At 39.6% G+C, this 17936-nt stretch overlaps 2 protein-coding genes and 1 pseudogene across 6 annotated transcripts in view; 2 read left to right on the forward strand and 1 right to left on the reverse strand.

Moving 5' to 3' along the window:
• Positions 1-1231: 1231 nt before the first annotated feature.
• On the forward strand, positions 1232-5049 carry LOC111524735 (annotated as a pseudogene).
• On the forward strand, positions 4993-9348 carry LOC111524736 (40S ribosomal protein S6). The gene is made up of 6 exons (XM_023190026.2): positions 4993-5119; positions 5669-5800; positions 6378-6588; positions 6778-6924; positions 8955-9112; positions 9218-9348. The coding sequence occupies exons 1-6, from the start codon at positions 5114-5116 to the stop codon at positions 9311-9313; spliced, it is 750 nt and encodes a 249-aa protein (XP_023045794.1). The 5' UTR covers positions 4993-5113; the 3' UTR covers positions 9314-9348.
• Positions 9349-11481: 2133 nt separating this feature from the next.
• The window catches only part of DENND4C (DENN domain containing 4C), a 143309-nt gene continuing 136854 nt past the window's right edge, over positions 11482-17936 (reverse strand). For 2 of the 5 annotated variants that reach the window (XM_023190032.3, XM_023190034.3), the window contains 3 exons: positions 15606-15756; positions 13773-13837; positions 11482-13556 (listed from right to left, as the gene is read on the reverse strand). In XM_023190032.3, the coding sequence (XP_023045800.1) occupies positions 13420-13556; positions 13773-13837; positions 15606-15756 (353 nt within the window). In that variant the 3' untranslated portion in view covers positions 11482-13419. The remainder of the gene's footprint in view (positions 13557-13772; positions 13838-15605; positions 15757-17936) is intronic. The other 3 variants (XM_023190033.3, XM_023190036.3, XM_023190035.3) reach the window with 2 other exon arrangements.

Here is a 17936-nt window from a genome sequence, read left to right on the forward strand (position 1 = left end):
TTGTTATGCAGCGCATAACTAAATGAGAAGACATCTTGTGTTGATGAGTTGGAAGAATTCATATTATAAAGATGGCAGTACTCCATAAATTGAGCTACAGATTAAATGCAATCCCCATTAAAATTCCAAAGGCATGTTTTGCATAAATGAACAAGCTGATCCTAAAATTCATGTGGAATTGAAAGGGATCCTCAAGAACTAAATCCATCTTGAAAAAAAACAAAGTTGGAGAACTCTTACTTTCTTATTTTGATGCTTGCTACAAAGCTATAGCACTGGCACACGGATAGGCACATGGACCAAGGAAACAGAAGTGAGAGTCCAGAAATAAACCTATAAATCTATGGCAATTAATTTTCAACAAGAGTGTCAAGACCATTCAATGAGGGAAGAATAGTCTCTTCAACAAATAGTGCTGGAACAACCGGATATCTATCTGCAAAATAATTAAGCTGGAGTCCCAACCTCACACCATTATTTAAAAATAAACTCAAAATGGATCAATAACTTAAATATAAGAACTAAGACCATAAAATAGGGTAAGTCTTTAAGATTAGATTTTAAAACATAGGGGTAAACTTTATGACACTGGATTTGGCAATGTATTTTTATTTTTATTTATTTTTTTATTTTTTTGAGACAGAGTTTCGCTCTGCCACCCAGGCTAGAGTGCAGTGGCGCGATCTCAACTCACTGCAAGCTGTGCCTCCCGGGTTCACGCCATTCTCCTGCCTCAGCCTCCCGGGTAGCTGGGACTACAGGCACCCGCCACCACATCTGGCTAATTTTTTGTATTTTTAGTAGAGGTGGGGTTTCACCATGTTAGCCAGGATGGTCTCGATCCACCTGCCTCAGCCTCCCAAAGTGCTGGGATTACAGGCGTGAGCCACTGCACCCGGCGGTAATGTATTTTTAAATGAAACCAAAAGCATGATCTACAACAATTTTTAGATTATATAAATTGGGCTTCAAAATTAAAAACTGTAACATTATTAAGACACTGAAAAGGCTACAGACTAGGAGAAAATATTTGCACATCACCTATCTAGTAAGAGTTTAGTGTCCTGAATATATATTTAAAAAACTCCTACAACTCATTAACAATGAGACAAACAATCTGATTTTAAAATGGACAAATGCTGGGAGTTTGAGGCAGGAGGATCACTTGAGGCCAGGAGTTCAACACCAGCCTGGACAACATATGGAGACCTTATCTCTATTAGCCAGAGTCATGATGGGTGTGCTGAAGACCACTGGCCTTGTGGGATTGGCTGTATGCAAGAGTCCACAAGAGAGGCTAAGAAAATTGTACACGAAGATTTTTTATGTTCTTGAGCAAATCCCTAAAAATGCAGCATACAGAAAGTATACAGAACAGATTACAAATGAGAAGTTGGCTATGGTTAAAGCGGAACCATACGTTAAAAAATTAGAAGAACAGCCGGGGGCAGTGGCTCACTCCTGTAATCCCAGCACATTGGGAGGCTGAAGCAGGCAGACCAGCCTGGCCAACATGCTGAAACCCTGTCTCTACTAAAAATAGAAAACTTAGCCGGGCATGGTGGTGCATGCCTGTAGTCCCAGCTACTCAGGAGGCTGAGGCAGGAGAATCACTTAAACCCAGGAGGTGGAGGTTGCAGTGAGCCAAGATCATGCTACTGCACTTCAGCCTGGGCAACAGAGTGAGACTCTGTCTCAAAAATAAATAATTAAATAAATAAAAATTTTAAAAAATCAGAAGACCAACTTGAAGGTGGTCAAATAGAAGAGGTGATTCTGCAGGCTGAAAATGAACTAAGTCTGGCCAGAAAAATGATGCAATGGAAACGATGGGAGAGACTCCTGCCAATCAGTGGAAATGGCCAATACAATTATTAAATGACTTTGGTAGGTTGATGGGAAACTGATGTAATTAAATATTCTGTTATATTAAAAGTGTGAGCCAGGCACAGTGGCTCACGCTTATAATCCCAGCACTTCAGGAGGACGAGACAGGTGGATTACCTGAGGTCGGGAGTTCAAGACCAGCCTGACCAACATGGAAAAACCCCGTCTTTACTAAAAATACAAAAATTAGCCAGGCGTGTTGGTGCATGCCTGTAATCCCAGCAACTTAGAGGCTGAGGCAGAACAATTGCTTGAACCTGGGAGGCCGAGGTTGCGGTGAGCTGAGATAGCGCCATTGCACTCCAGCCTGGGCAACAAGAGCGAAACTCAGTCTCAGAAAAAAAGAAAAAAAGTGTGTGGACCTGGTGTAGTGGCTGATACCTGTAATCCCAGCATCTTGGGAGGCCAAGGCAGGAGGATTATTTGAGGTCAGGAGTTTGAGACCATCCTGGCCAACACGGTGAAACCCCATCTCTACTAAAAATACAAAATTTAGCCGGGCATGGTGGCACACACCTGTAATCCCAGCAGCTACTCAGGAGGCTGAAGTGGGAGAATCGCTTGAACCTGGGAAGGAGAGGTTGCAGTGAGCTGACACTGCACCACTGCACTCCTGCCTGGGCGAAACAGCAAGACTCCATCTCAAAAAAAAAAAAAAGGCAAAGAACCCTTGTGTACTGTTGGGATTGTAAATTGGTACAGCCATATGTAAAAGAGTATAGAGGTTCCTCAAAAAATTAAAAATAGAACTATTATATGATCCAGCAGTCCCACTTCTGGATATCCAAAATAATTGAAAACAGGGTCTGTCTCTAAGATATATTTGCACACCTATGTTCATATCAGCATTATTTACAATAGCCAAGAGGTGGAAACAACCAAAATGTCCAATGACAGATGAATGGTTAAACAAAATGTAGTATATACATGCAACAGAGTATTATTCAGCCTTAAAAGTGAAGGAAATCCTGTCACATGCTATAACATGGATGAACTTTGAGACCATTATGTTAAATGACATAAGCCAGTCACAAAAAGACAACTACCGTTTGATTCCATTTATATGAGATACTTAGTCAAAATCATAGAGACAGAAAGTAGAATGGTTACCAAAAGCTGTGGGTAGGGGGAAAGGAGTTATTTAATGAGTATGAAGTTCCCATTTTGCAAGATGAAAAAGTTCTGGAGATCTATTTTACAACAATGTTAATACATTTAACATTACTGAAGTGTACACTTCAAAATGGTTAAGATGACACATTTTGTGTTATGTATTTTTTAACCACAATTAAAAATGTATTGAATTTTTTTTTTTTAATGAGACAGGGTGTCATTATGTTTGCCCGGGCTGATCTCAAACTCCTGGCCTCAGGAGATCCTCCCATCTCAGCGTCCTAAAGCATTTCGATTACCAGTGTGAGCCACTGAGTTTGGCCACCCTAAAATATTTTTAAAGGGAAAAACAAAAAAACCTAGCCCATAGTTCTAGACTTTCTCTTTGCCTCACATTAATTTACTCCCACTACTTCAATAAAAATAATTAGGGCGAAAAAAACAGGGAGCGTTAAGAGCTTATACAGACATTTCTCTAAAGAAGATACACAAACGGCCAACAAACACATTAAAACATGCTCAACATCATTAGTCATTAGGGAAATGCAAATCGAAACCACAGTGAGTGGCAGCTACTCCAGAGGCTGAGGCAGGAGGATGCTGGAGGCCAAGAGTTCCAGACCAACAGAATCTCGCTTTGACTGTCTCTACAATACATTTTTTAAAAATTAAAAAAAAAAAAAAACAAAAAAAAAAAAAAAAAACAAGAGTTGGCCATGATTTTGATAAACTGCGGTCCTCATACATTGCTGGTGGGAATGTAAAATGGTTCAGCTGCTGTGAAATAGTTTCCGTTTCTCCCTGAGTTGAGAATAAAATTACTGTATGACCCAGCAACTTCACTCTTAGGTATATACCTAAAATAACTGAAAACAAGTACTCAAACATAGAAGAACTATTTACAGTAGTTAAAAGGTACAAACAACCCAAATGTCTATTAATGGATGAATGGATAAACAAATTGCAGTCTATACCTACACTAGCATATTGAGCCATAAAAGGGATGACATACTGATACATGCTATGACTCAAAAGATTAGTAAGACAGACACAAACGGTCAATATTGTATGATTCCATTTTTATGAAATAGGTACATCCACTGAGACAGAACACAGATTGGTGGTTGCCAGGGCCTGGTGGAAATGGGGAAGGGGGAGCAACTGCTTAACGGGGCACAGCGTTTTCTTTTAGGATGATGAAAATGTTTTGGAGCTATATCGATAGAGATGGTGGTTGTACAGCATTGTGAATGTACTAAATGCCACTGAATTGTTCACTTTAAAAATGACTGGTTATGTCAATTTCACCTCAACAAAAAAATTACATACAGTACTCAGATTTTAAAAAGCATCATTTCACCAAGATTCCACGAATTAATGTGAGATGATCAAAGAGGATTCAGTAGAATCGTTCAACTTCGAACGTAAAACACTCCTAAACTCAAACCTTTGTGACACTAAAGTGGGAAGATGGTATGTGATAATTTTAGAAAGTAAACATTATTCTTGTTTACTTGGTTTGGAACTCGAACTTTTTTGATTTTGAGGCGGAGTCTCCCTCTGTCGCCTAGACTGCAGTGCAGTGGTGCGATATGGGCTCATTGCAACCTCCGCCTCTCGGGCTCAAGCGATTGTCGTGCCTCAGCCTCCCTAGTAGCTGGGACTACAGTCGCCCCCCCACCACGAGCGGCTAATTTATATATTTTTATTAGAGACGGAGTTTCGCCATGTTGGCCAGGCTGGTCTCGAACTCCTAAGATAATCCGCTCGCCTCAGCCTCCCAAAGTGTTGGGATTACAGGCGTGAGCCACCGAGCTCCAAAACCCAGGAAGCGTGGAAAAGACACGACAGGGAAGGGGCTAACCCTCAGAATTACACGCGGGCTCGCCTTACCAGACCACCACTGCTGGCACAACCTCACACCCACAGGCAACCACCTTCCCCTCCCAGGCCCTGAGTCAACTCGACCCCGGAAGTGCCGCCCACCCGGCTTACTTCCGCTATCCCGTACTTCTGCTCATCTCGCGAGAACTGAAAGCGCCTATGTGACCTGCGCTAAGCGGAAATTGGCCCTCTTTTCCGTGGCGCCTCAGAGGCGTTCAGCTGCTTCAAGATGAAGGTAGGTGGTGGTGGCGAGTGTTAGATTGGTTTGGGGAACGTGAATCGAGTCCCAGAACGCGGCATTGCCTCATTTCCAGCACTGCAAGATCCTGGCTTTAGGTGGAGAAGGGTCTCAAGTAGGAGAAGGCTCGCTTTTCTGGGGCATGGAGCTTTTTGGCCGAGCGGATGGCAGGCGATTGCGGCTGGAGCCGCGGCGGGCCGGGAGCGCCATGGTGGCGTCCCGGCGTGTTGCCCACTTTGCGGCAGGCCTGTGGTGCGGCTCTTGACACCGGCTTTCTTGCTTCGGGAGGGTGAACGGTCGCGGAGCGCCCTCGCCCCCAGAGTCATTCTGCGGGACTTGAGGGGAATACGTCCTCCTGAGTGCGGCGCTTCTTGACTGCTACTCTGCTTTCACGTGCTTTTAGTGAGTACGGTCGGCATCTCATATTTCCAGCTTGTGTGGAGGCAACACGAAAGGCTTTTTGTAGTGGAATTAACTTTGTGGATGACTCTACAATTACTTGTGTAGGTAGTTTCGTAAACTATTTCCCTCCCTTTTAATCCTTAGCTGAACATCTCCTTCCCAGCCACTGGCTGCCAGAAACTCATTGAAGTGGACGATGAACGCAAACTTCGTACTTTTTATGAGAAGCGTATGGCCACAGAAGTTGCTGCTGACGCTCTGGGTGAAGAATGGAAGGTAAAAGTTAACAATCAAATTGTTGCAGGTATTGAAGTCAGAGACGGTAAACACCATTGGTAATTGGTATTTGGAATGGGGTTCAGACTCCGGGTTCTGGCTTCTGACCTTTGTTTGGTAAGTTGCTTCCGAATGCCACTTTATGAAGTTGAGCTGTTACCTTGGAGGGGAGATGTAGAGTAAGCCGTAAAATATACGTAAAGTTTACATCAACGTAATTCTTGCAATGCATCATGCATTCGGCAGATATCACATAGCTGTCTTCATAATCCCCAAAGTGCGAAGAAGCGTTGTATCTCGTTTGTTGCTCTTTGATATTTTATCTTCCTACTGCTGTTATTTCTAATAAAACATCGGTTAGAAATGCGACTTGAATGAAAGACATTTGATAATTGAACTTGATAAGCTGGGAATGTAGACAAAAGTTACTGATCAGAGAAAACGTGCTTAAGTTTAAATTGGTTTTCATAATGAATTATACTTTCTCATATAGGTGTGGTTCACAGAGGTCACAATCCTGTTTGTATAATTTTGGAATATAAATAGTAAATGTGTCACTCATTGTGTGCTCTTGCAGGGTTATGTGGTCCGAATCAGTGGTGGGAACGACAAACAAGGTTTCCCCATGAAGCAGGGTGTCTTGACCCATGGCCGTGTCCGCTTGCTGCTGAGTAAGGGGCATTCCTGTTACAGACCAAGGAGAACGGGAGAAAGAAAGAGAAAATCAGTTCGTGGTTGCATTGTGGATGCCAATCTGAGCGTTCTCAACTTGGTTATTGTAAAAAAAGGTGAGGGTTACTTGTGTTCAATTTTCGTTGAAATTGATTTAAAGCCAGTTGTCCAAATGCTTATTCATTTGCAGTATACAGACTTACCAATGGATTTGTTTCTTTACCATCAATTCAACATCAAATATTCTGATTTAGGATTCTTAAGGAAGTTGTTGAATTAAAATCTTTTCAATTGTGTCTTCTAAGGAGAGAAGGATATTCCTGGACTGACTGATACTACAGTGCCTCGCCGCCTGGGCCCCAAAAGAGCTAGCAGAATCCGCAAACTTTTCAATCTCTCTAAAGAAGATGACGTCCGCCAGTATGTTGTGAGAAAGCCCTTAAACAAAGAAGGTAGGAGGGATTATGCAATTAAGGCTTGCTTAATTTTGGTGATTTGACTATCATTTTGTGTGCATATCAGAAGATAAAAATGTCCCTTTGGAGCCTTAGCATTCTTCACCTGGGGTCTCAATTTTTCCAAAAATTATTTGGGGGTGGCCAGCATACCCAGTTGGTATTAATCCTTGCTGCTTATATCCAGTGCCTTGTAGAGTACAGTAATTTCCTTGAAAATCTGCCTGTGAATCTTTGATGTATACATTTATCCAAAACTAACCTGACTTTAAGGTCATTGCTATCTGGTTTAGGAGTCACATGCTTGAGAATTCTGAAACTATTATCTCACCACCACACACTTTGTAATTTTACATCAGATGTTCTAAATTATTACTATCAATATTTTTTAAGAGATGAGGTCCCACTGTGTTGCCCAGGCTGGTCTTGAACCCTTGAGCTCAAGTGATCCTCCCACCTTGGCCTCCCAAAGTGCTTGGGATTACAGGCCACCACACCCAACCCTAAATTACTTTTTGGCTTACGAAAGAAGTTGCTTTAAACTTTTGTTTCATCTGTAGGATATGGATAACAATTGTTAAGAGTTGTAAGAACTAGAAGTTAGAGACCTTACTCAGAATACTAGGGAGCGGGAGTTAGGGATTTTGGAGCTGTACCTTTTAAGAACTTGTGTCAATATATTAGACAACATACCAGTGAGGACCTCAAATAACAATATTTCTGTAGTGAAATTTGGGAATGTTTATGTTAAATAGAATAAACAGCATGTCAGTCAACGTTGGGTTTTCCTGACAAAATCTGAAAGAATTTCTCTGGATTTTGTTTTTTTCAGGACTGGTGTGAATTAACACCTGTACATGGCATATATAGTACATGTCTGTTAAGTCAGTAATTACAATTATTTGAGCACCAGGTACTGTTCAAGGTGCTGAGAATACAGTATAGACAAATTCCTACCCTGATGAAGCTGACATTGCAAAAAAAAAAAGAAAGAAAAGCAATTGATAAATAGGTGGCGGTTGCCCATAATCACAGGCCTGGAAATAATCAGAATAATAAAAGCGTGGTCTGGTTGATGGGTATTTTTAGATGGTTCCTGTGTCTATAGTAGGAGTCTGAAATATTAGCAGAACCTGAACATCTGAGCATTTAGCCTAAGGCAGTTAAACTCCCACAAGTGTTCATGAAACAGCCTGTGCTCCAATGCAAATCTATAGTCCATGAGCAGTTGTGGAGTACAGATCAGATTAATGAAGATACTTTAACAGCATGTCACATAATCTGATGTTAATTGTTACATTACCCCTGAATTGGCAGGAATTGTCAAGGGAAATAGAGATGCAAGCTTACATCAAACTTACACTTAAAAGTATGGCAGAGGCCGGGCGTGATGGCTCAAGCCTGTAATCCCAGCACTTTGGGAGGCCAAGACGGGCGAATCATGAGGTCAGGAGATCGAGACCATCCTGGCTAACACGGTGAAACCCCGTCTCTACTAAAAAAATACAAAAAACTAGCCGGACGAGGTGGTGGGCGCCTGTAGTCCCAGCTACTGGGGAGGCTGAGGCAGGAGAATGGTTGTAAACCCGGGAGGCGGAGCTTGCAGTGAGCTGAGATCCGGCCACTGCACTCCAGCCTCGGTGACAGAGCAAGACTCCGTCTCAAAAAAAAGTATGGCAGAATGATTATGTAAATCGTATGTTAAGTGGTTTTCACAGAAAAATTGACTATGCAGTGTTATATTTTAACATAATGCCACTGTATTTTAGTAAAACTGGAAGGTAGTAAAGGTTAGCCTGGTTATTTTTCAGCACTTGGTTTCCCTTATATTTTTATAATAACCCATCTTCTAGATTTCTTTGGAGGGGCAAAAAGTATTTTAGAATAGTTCTGATTTGATTTTAAAGGCCTCAATACAGGTTTTCATAGATGCTGTTGGTGTAGCTTACGTTCATTTCTGATGTTTTTAAAGTAGATGTGGATTCTAACAAAACAGTTGAAATGATTGAGTCCTTTAAATTTTTTAGGTAAGAAACCTAGGACCAAAGCACCCAAGATTCAGCGTCTTGTTACTCCACGTGTCTTGCAGCACAAACGGCGGCGTATTGCTCTGAAGAAGCAGCGTACTAAGAAAAACAAGGAAGAGGCTGCAGAATATGCTAAACTTTTGGCCAAAAGAATGAAGGTTAGTGTAAGATGATTTGAGGGGGTGGGAGGAGTTCGGCCTGGCTTTGGATTTGCATCTTTACCCCAGAAAGGCCTTAACTATATGCTGTTTTGTTTTGTTTAGGAGGCTAAGGAGAAGCGCCAGGAACAAATTGCGAAGAGACGCAGACTTTCCTCTCTGCGAGCTTCTACTTCGAAGTCTGAATCCAGTCAGAAATAACTTTTGAGTAACAAATAAATAAGATCAGACTCGGATCTCTGTTGACTTTTCATTGCCGACAGAAAACTACATAAATTAAGAGAGGGAAAGTTAGTCATAGAAAATGGGGATATGTATATGGTAATCCAATGGTGGATAAAATCAGACCTATTGTGTGGTAGTAGAAGACAAGGTCAATGTAAAGGGGTTCTTTTTGGGGGATGGGTAGCACAGGAAGGGATTCTGAGCATAAGACATCTGCCTCTCCAGAATGGCATTGAACTTAGGGGAAATGATGAGGACTATTAATCTTTTTCATATAGTTTATTTTGAGGAATATAGCTCTTTAAAACCCTATACACAATTTAATACATGAAAATTGACCATGTGAAGATGAACATGTCTTCTTTTTTGAAGAAAAGGTAACTTTTAAGGCATAGTTTTAGTGGATACCATCTTAAAATGAAGTTTTTTAAACCATTTCAAATTTGCTTTAACAGAGTTTTTCAACTCCAGTGAATTGTTAGGCTGTTTCACACACTGAAAAGGAAATGACTAAAAACATTCTTAGATCAGTGAAAAATGCACAAAGCATATATTTTTTTCTAATAGTTTCTATGCTAACCTGACAATATCAGGATCTTTACAAGAAGGCACATTAGGCTTTAAGGTTGAAGTAATGCAAGCTCTTTGTTGGCACTACTGTAATAGCTTTATAAAGCAGAGTTCTAAATGTTAAATGTACATGTTAATCACCTAGGAGTCTGGTTAAGGCACAGATAGTGATAGAGGAGTGGGGACCCACATTTTCACATTACTAAAAAGCTCCCAGGTGTGAGGCCAGTAATGCCAGTCCCTGGATGCCTACTACATGGTGTTAAAAATTTGCTACATAACATGAATCTTAGCTGGCGATTAGTATGCAGAACTTAAAGGGGATGGCCAGTGGGGAGGCCAAGGCAGGTGGATCACCTGAGGTCAGGAGTTAAAGACCAGCCTGGCCAACATGGTGAAACGCCATCTCTACTAAAATACAAGAAAATTAGCCACCGGTGCCTGTAATTCCAGCTACTTGGGAGGCTGAGGCAGGAGAATAACTTGAACCGGGGAGGTTGAGGTTTCCGTGAGCCAAGATCATGCTGTTGTACTCCAGTCTGGGCGACAGAGCAAGGCTCCCTCAGAAAAAAAAAAAAGCACAGAGAAATTTAGCATTTTACCCAAAGCTAAAAGGACTGAAACAACCATAGAGAGGAGCTTAAAAGCCACAAGGTGAGTCTGGTACACGGTCCAAAGTTTTCTATTAACCAGTTCTTGGTTGATTGTGATGCACAAAACATGAGAACTGCCCTGCTTTCTGAAAATCGAGTGCAGCCACAAAATAAGGACTGTTTCTCCTTAAGACTTTTTCTTTGAGACAGGGTTTCACTCCTATGCCCACGCTGAAGAGCAGCAGTATGGCTCACTGCAGCCTTGACCTCTTGGGGACTACAGGTGTGCACTGTCATACCTGGCTTGTGTTTGTGCTTTTTGTAGAGTTTTGCTATGTTGCCCAGACTACTACTGAACTCCTGGGCTCAAGTGATCTGCCTGCCTTGGCATGCCAAAGTGTTGGGATTACTACAGGCATGAGCCACCATACCCAGTTCTCCAGAAACAGATGCAAGTCATTCTGACATGTCATTACTATGTCATTACTATACAATTCATTCGTTGGAAGAAAAAAAAATGCTATCAAACCCCAAACCAATGTAAGGTACTGCTAAGTAATCTGGACTAATTTGAAAGATTGCTTTTAGAAGCTGTCAGGATTAAAGTTGCATACAGTGCTACAAGTCATTCTGGGTACTTCTAAGTCTTTTAGTAATGTTTTTTTCTTGTAAATTTTTAATGGTACCCTATCTGCTGTGGGTATTGGAAAAAGCCTTTAAGAATTTACAACAAGAAATCAGTCCCAATATCTTAAGTGGCAGCAGCAGGCTAAAGTTTTCAAGGTATGATTGCTAAAGTTATTAGAAAGTTTGTAATTTGATATAGCCATATATTCTTAAACATGTAAAGAGATCTTTACAGAATTTTTTTAATGGGAAGTGCTTCAGTAAGTGAAAATTTAGTTCAAGTTACAAAGAAGTGAGGAAATGGGAAAAAAAGTATTGGAATTCTAAAGATTACAGATTTCAAGAGGCTTAATGTAACAAAACACAACAAACTTAAGAATTTTTCATTTTATTCAACCTCAATTTTTATATGCAAGGTAATTCCAAACTTCTGTTGGGTCAGTAAGTATTAAGTATTAAAACTAGTACCAAGTCTTGAGTTGCAAAAATATATACTCTGAGACAGTGCAAAAGATCCACTGAAGGTAATTAAAATTGTACATAATTTCTGACAAGTTGTTTAATTTAGCATTTTCTCAATAAATTCACACTAGAATTCTACATAGGTCAGATTAACCCTGAAATGTTGAAAGATTGGTACAATAACTACAATTTGTAAATGGTTACATCAGGTAGAAGGGAGTTAGGCTGTTACTGTACCATACGGAAGTAATTTTACTGTGTCAACTCATTTAGCCATCTGCATAATTTACTGTAAACACTCACAAAACCACTGGCTTTTTAAACCATGCAGAGAGTTAAGGCAAACTTACTGTTCCTAAGGGATATTTGTAATTAAAAGGCATGATAAATGTCAAAGTGAGGCATGTGAGATCATGATTTTCTTAAACCTACTGACAACAAGCTTAATAAATTTACAGTTTTAAGACTTAATTGATTCAATCTAAAAAAAACAGTATTTACAAATGCACATTTTTACTCACAAGCATACAAATCTAAATATTATACAAGAATAAAACTTCTGTGTGCAGTGCAAGTTTATCCCACAGGTTTTAAAAAGTGATTGATACCAACAAGGTATGTGCCTGAACAAAGATTTTACGTTTAATGACATACACTTTAGCATTCTAAGCATGTTCCAATGAATTTCATAAATTATTAGGCAGCTGATTTAATTTCATTTTAACTGATGATTGATTCATTTGTTCCCATTTTAAAACTATTGCAAATTAAGATATGGGAAGAGGATGGAAGTCACTGAATAATCAGGATAAAATCCATTAAGCAAGATAATACATAATATGAAAGGTGTATTATATTGGTGCAAAAATAATAGTTGCCATTAATAGTGGCAAAAACTACAATTTTGCGCCAACCTAATGCATTAAAGTCAGGGAAGGCAGTTGTCATCAGATTTTCAGGTAATTTTAAGATTAATGACTACAGACAAGTTCAGTAGTAGTCATTCATTTAATAATCAGTGAGACCCCTTTCAGAAAATTGTATTGCAACATGCAATCTATTTTAATAAATATACACTTAGAATATGGCTGTATATACACATACCTACACAGCCCTACACATATACACACTTACACAAATATGTTGCTTTTTTTTTTTTTGAGACAGTCTCACTCTGTCACCCAAGCTGGAGTTGCAGTGGCGTAATCTCCATTCACTGTAGCCTCTGCCTCCTGGGTTCAAGTGATTCTCCTGCCTCAGCCTCAGTAGCTGGGACTACAGTGGCGCGCTTAATTTTTGTATTTTTAGTAGAGACAGGGTCTCACCGTTTTGGCCAGGCTGGTCTCGAACTCCTGGCCTCAAGTGATCCACCCACCTTGCTCACCCTCCCAAAGTGCTGGGATTACAGGCATGAGCCACCGTGCCTGGCCATGTTGTTTTTGTAATTGAGATATTCCATTTTGGAGGTTAGGCAAATTTAATTTGCCATTCCTCAAACTCAGTAACTTCAAATATAAACAATGCCTAGAATGAATATGGTTCCTCATTATTTCTATCAAACTACTACAAATACTGAGGAATCCCAAAGTAGTTTTCCACAGAGGCAGAAAAGCAGTTCAGGAGTTGAAAATCTTCAATGTTAATAAGCCCTGGGACATTTCATATTTCGAGATGATGCAGTATGAATCATAATTCATTAAATACTGTCCTCAAGAGTTACTTCAATTCCATATTCACCAGTTCTTACGATTTGGAAAAAGAACCCTTGAATGTTTCCAGATTAAATCTAATCTCCAAGCCTTGTGTGTCAAAATTCTAGTGAATCTCTATTTAAATGAGAGGCGCTCCAAAACACTTCCTGCACCACTCGACACTGGCACTTGGTGGAGCATCAATTTTCTGCAACTTTTCAAGAATCTCTGAAGACAGACTATTGTATGCAATTCCATATTCATTGTCAAACGCCTCTGAAAGAAATTTTCAAAAATGAAGTTGTAATTTGTTAAGAAAGACAACAGCCGTTCATTTCAAATTGGTATTGAGTCAAATTATATGTTTCTGAATTACATATTTAGAAGTAGAAATCTTTTAAATCTTTTATACATAACAGCTACATTTTTTAAAATTACTTTTGAAAATAAAATATAAAATTTCCTTTCATAATCTTTTATTAACCAACTTACCAATATCAATATTCTCTCTTCCTAGAGACACTAATGATAAGAAGAGGATTTCTCTGTATAAACTCCTATAAAACAAATATGTTTTAAAAGTTAATGGGCAAATAGCATAAAAATACAGATGCATTTTTTTTTTAATGGTGAAGACATTAAGTTTTGTCATCTAGTTAACAGTAATACACCTATGTCAATGTCCTAGTTTTAATATTACGTTACAGTTAGTTATATGAGGTGTCACATTCGGAGGAAGCTGCGTGAAGGCTACACTGAATTCTGTACTATTTTTGTAACTTCCTGCAAGTTTCTATTCCAAAGTAAAGTTAAAACATAGTTAATGGGCATAAAGTTTCACACTAGTAACAATTAAAAATGGCTTAACTTTATTTCAACAATACATTAACTGTTTTAACTCTAATTTATAATTAAAATTTATGAAAGAATCTTCTCTCATCTTTTGTCACTTGACAAAGTAACAGATTAATTTCTAAGTAAGTTAGGGGGTTTAAAACTCTTGACACAATGTAAAAGGTGGTGTGGTCTCTTTACTATTTAACCCAATAGCAAAGGACAGTTCACCTTTATTTGGCTTGTGAGCATTAAAATGTCACAAATGAAACACTAAAAGTGAGCTTTATGACTCAGTTGTTAAAGATGAGAGGAAAACTTAAGAAATGCACTGATGTACAAAGAAAAAAAAAGTAGGAGGTAATGCTGATTCTAGTGACACTTCACATCGCTTTCTTTAGAAGCTTCAGAAGCCATGATATGACATTTCTAATATTACGTTCCTGTCCTTAAACTACAGATGCTTGCAGCAAGCTACTCTTATTACAGACTGTGAAGGTCATCTCTACCTCAACTATTGAGAGTAAAAATGGATCCATCCATTTTCATTATCAATTCTTGCCCTGTCACTTCTGAGATTATCTTCAAAGATGCCATGACCTAAAAAACTTGAAGGGGACCGTGGAAACATTAGTAATGTTTGATATACGCAATTACACACACTTTTCTGAAGCTTCTACTGCAGAATTCACTTATGCTGAGGAGGGGATGAGTACTAATCTGAGCATATTAGCAGACAATAGTGACAGGAGCACAATAACTCCATATCCTTTGTAGTTCACTACATCCATCCCTTTCCTAAATTGTTTCTACTCCTATTCCCATATTCTCTTATGTCCAACAAAAGAAAAGATGTGTGAGTATCATAGGCCTTGAATAAGTGGTACATGAGTTTATCAATGTTAATAAATATAATTACAGGTTTCCAGCAAACAGCAGTAATGTTTCCAAAAGAAAGTACATTTTAGATCAATGAATTATCTTCTTAAAATGTAATCTATTTCCACTCTTTTTTTTTTTTTTTTTGAGACAGGGTTTTGCTCTGTCACCCAGGTGGCAGTACAGTGGTGTGATCACAGCTGACTATAACCTTGACCTCCTGGGCTCCAGAAATCCTCCTGTCTTACCCTTTCAAGTAGCTGAGGTCACAGGCACATACCACCCCCGCCAAATTATTTTTTACAGAGATGGGGTCTTGCTATGTTGCTCAGTCCAGTCTCAAACTCCTGAGCTCAAGCAATCCTCCTGCTTTGGCCACCCAAAGTGCTGGGATTACAGGTGTGAGCCACCGTGCCAAGCCCCCAGACACTTTTATTGTGTGTTTGTGTTCAAGAGGAATGCATATATCTGTGTAGCACTTTTTAGACCAATCACATGTTTTGCAATGAGTATGTATTTCTTTGACAAATAGAGATATTTTTTAAAGTAAGATAATTTTTTAAAAACATGAAATGATTGAGTGGTGGCAAGCAAAAAATACTATATTATTACCTTTGTCTTTTCATGCCTGGCTTCATTTGCTGTGAAAGTAGGTTGATGGGTTTAAGAACATTATTATGCTGAATACTCTGCCTGATGGTTTCTACTAAAGTGCTTGTTGCTTGTTGTTCCTCTGACAGGAGAGATGATTTCTTTTCAGAATCTAACAATAAGAACACAGTTTTTTTTTCAATTAATACTATTATTATCTTTTTTTTTTTTCTGAGACAACGTCTCACTCTGTTACCCAGGCTGGTGTGCAGTGGTGTGACCATGGCTCACTGTAACCTTCATCTCCCAGGCTCAAGTGATCCTTCCACCTCAATCTCTCAAATAGCTGGGACTACAGGTGTATGCCACCAGCTAATTTTTGTATTTTTTGTAGAGATAGGATCTCACCAGGTTGCCCGGGTTGGTCTCAAACTCCTGGGCCCACGCAATCTGCCTCCCAAAGTGCTGGGGTTACAGGCATGAGCCACTGTGCCCTGTCCCAATTATTTAAAAAGCTTTTTTCCGGAGGTGTGGCATTTTCTCCTTGCTTAACCAAGATCACCTCCCCAATACTAGTAACATTATGTGACAATGTGCCCAACTAAAAAATATTTTTCCTGCTCTCTTCAAACAGGCAGACCTGTCACTCTGCCTTTCTCTTCTAATATATGGTGGCTTACTGCCTGAGGCTGGGATGTGATAGCTTGTACTCCAGCAGCCATCCTGTGACCATGAAGCAATCTTTACTGATAGTAAAGCAGGTACAACAGAAGGAACCTGGGTCCCTGATGACAGAGGAGTTGTCTCGCAGTACTAGACTGTCTAGTACATAACTTTTCTTTTTTTAAAATGTATTTACTTATTTTTTGGAGACAGGATCTCATTCTGTCACCAAGGCTGGAATATAGTGGCTGGTCGTTGTAATCTTCAACTCCTGGGCTCAAGCAGTCCTCCCTGCTCAGCCTCCCAAATAGCTAGGACTACAGGCATGTACCACCACAGTTGGCTAATTTATTTTATTTTTATAGAGATAGGGTCTTGCTATGTTGCCCAGGCTAGTCTTGAACTCAGCCTCAAGCAGTCCTCCTGCCTCAGCCTCCCAAATCACTGGAATTACAAGCATGAGCCACCATGTCTGGCCTTATTTTTAATCAATAAGTAAAAATTCTATTTACTTATGGTGTACAACATGATGTAATTCAAAACTTTTTAGACAGTTTTACTCTCTGTCACCCAGGCTGAAGTGAAGTGGTAAAATCACAGCTCACTGCAGCCTTGACATCCTGGCCTCAAGCAATCCTCCCGCTTCAGCCTTGAGTAGCTAAGACCACAGGGGCATGCCACCACAGCTAGCTAATTTTTTATTTTTATTTTTTGTAGAGAGATGGGCTCCCACTATGTTGCCCAGCCTAGTCTCAAACTCCTGGTCCCAAGTGATCCTCCCACCTTGGCCTCCAAAAGTGCTAGCCTGATTTGCCTAGCCTAATAACTTCACATGAGAGAATAATCTTTACCTGTTTTGGCCTCTGTTATTTTCTTTAAATATAGCAGAGTCTAGTGCTAATTAGAAAGAACGTAATTAGGCCGGGCGCAGTGGCTCATGCCTGTAATCCCAGCACTTTGGGAGGCTGAGGCGGGCGGATTGTATTTTTCATTATACATTTCATTATGTTGTATTTTTCAAATAACACAGGCCCTAAATAACAGCAACCGGTAATAGTTCATTTGTATTAAACCAAAAAAAAAAAAAAAAAAAAAAAAGCAAAGTCCTCTGTTTTGATAACAACAGGAAATACTGGCTGCTATGAATTTTCATCCTAGGTCTTCCACCTGCTACATGACAGACTTTGAATAGTATTAATCTTCAGGCTATGCTGTAATTTCACAATTACTGAGATAAGTCTCAAACCAAACATTATACCCATTTAAGTACATAATTCAATGGTTTTTAGTATATTCATGAAGTTGTACAACCATCATCACTATCAATTTTAGAACACGTTCATATCCCAGAAAGAAACCCCACCCCAACTCCCCCTAGGCAACTACTAATCTACTTTCTGTCTGTATACATTTGCCTATTCTGGATATTTCATATAAATTGAATAATACAATCTATGCTCCTTCACAACTGGTTTCTCTTCTAGAATGGTTTCAAGATTCATCTGTGTTGTACATGTATCAGTACTTCACTGCTTTATGCTGCCAAATGAAATTCCATTGTATGGATATACCATACTTTATCAATTCATAATTTTTTTTTTCTCGTTTTTAAGATGGAGTCTCACTCTGTTGCCCAGGCTAGAGTGCAGCAGCACAATCTCAGCTCACTGCAACCTCTGCCTCTCTGGG

The sequence above is a fragment of the Piliocolobus tephrosceles genome, chromosome 14 (assembly GCF_002776525.5).
Source record: "Piliocolobus tephrosceles isolate RC106 chromosome 14, ASM277652v3, whole genome shotgun sequence".
In the NCBI taxonomy this organism is placed as follows: Eukaryota; Metazoa; Chordata; class Mammalia; order Primates; family Cercopithecidae; genus Piliocolobus; species Piliocolobus tephrosceles.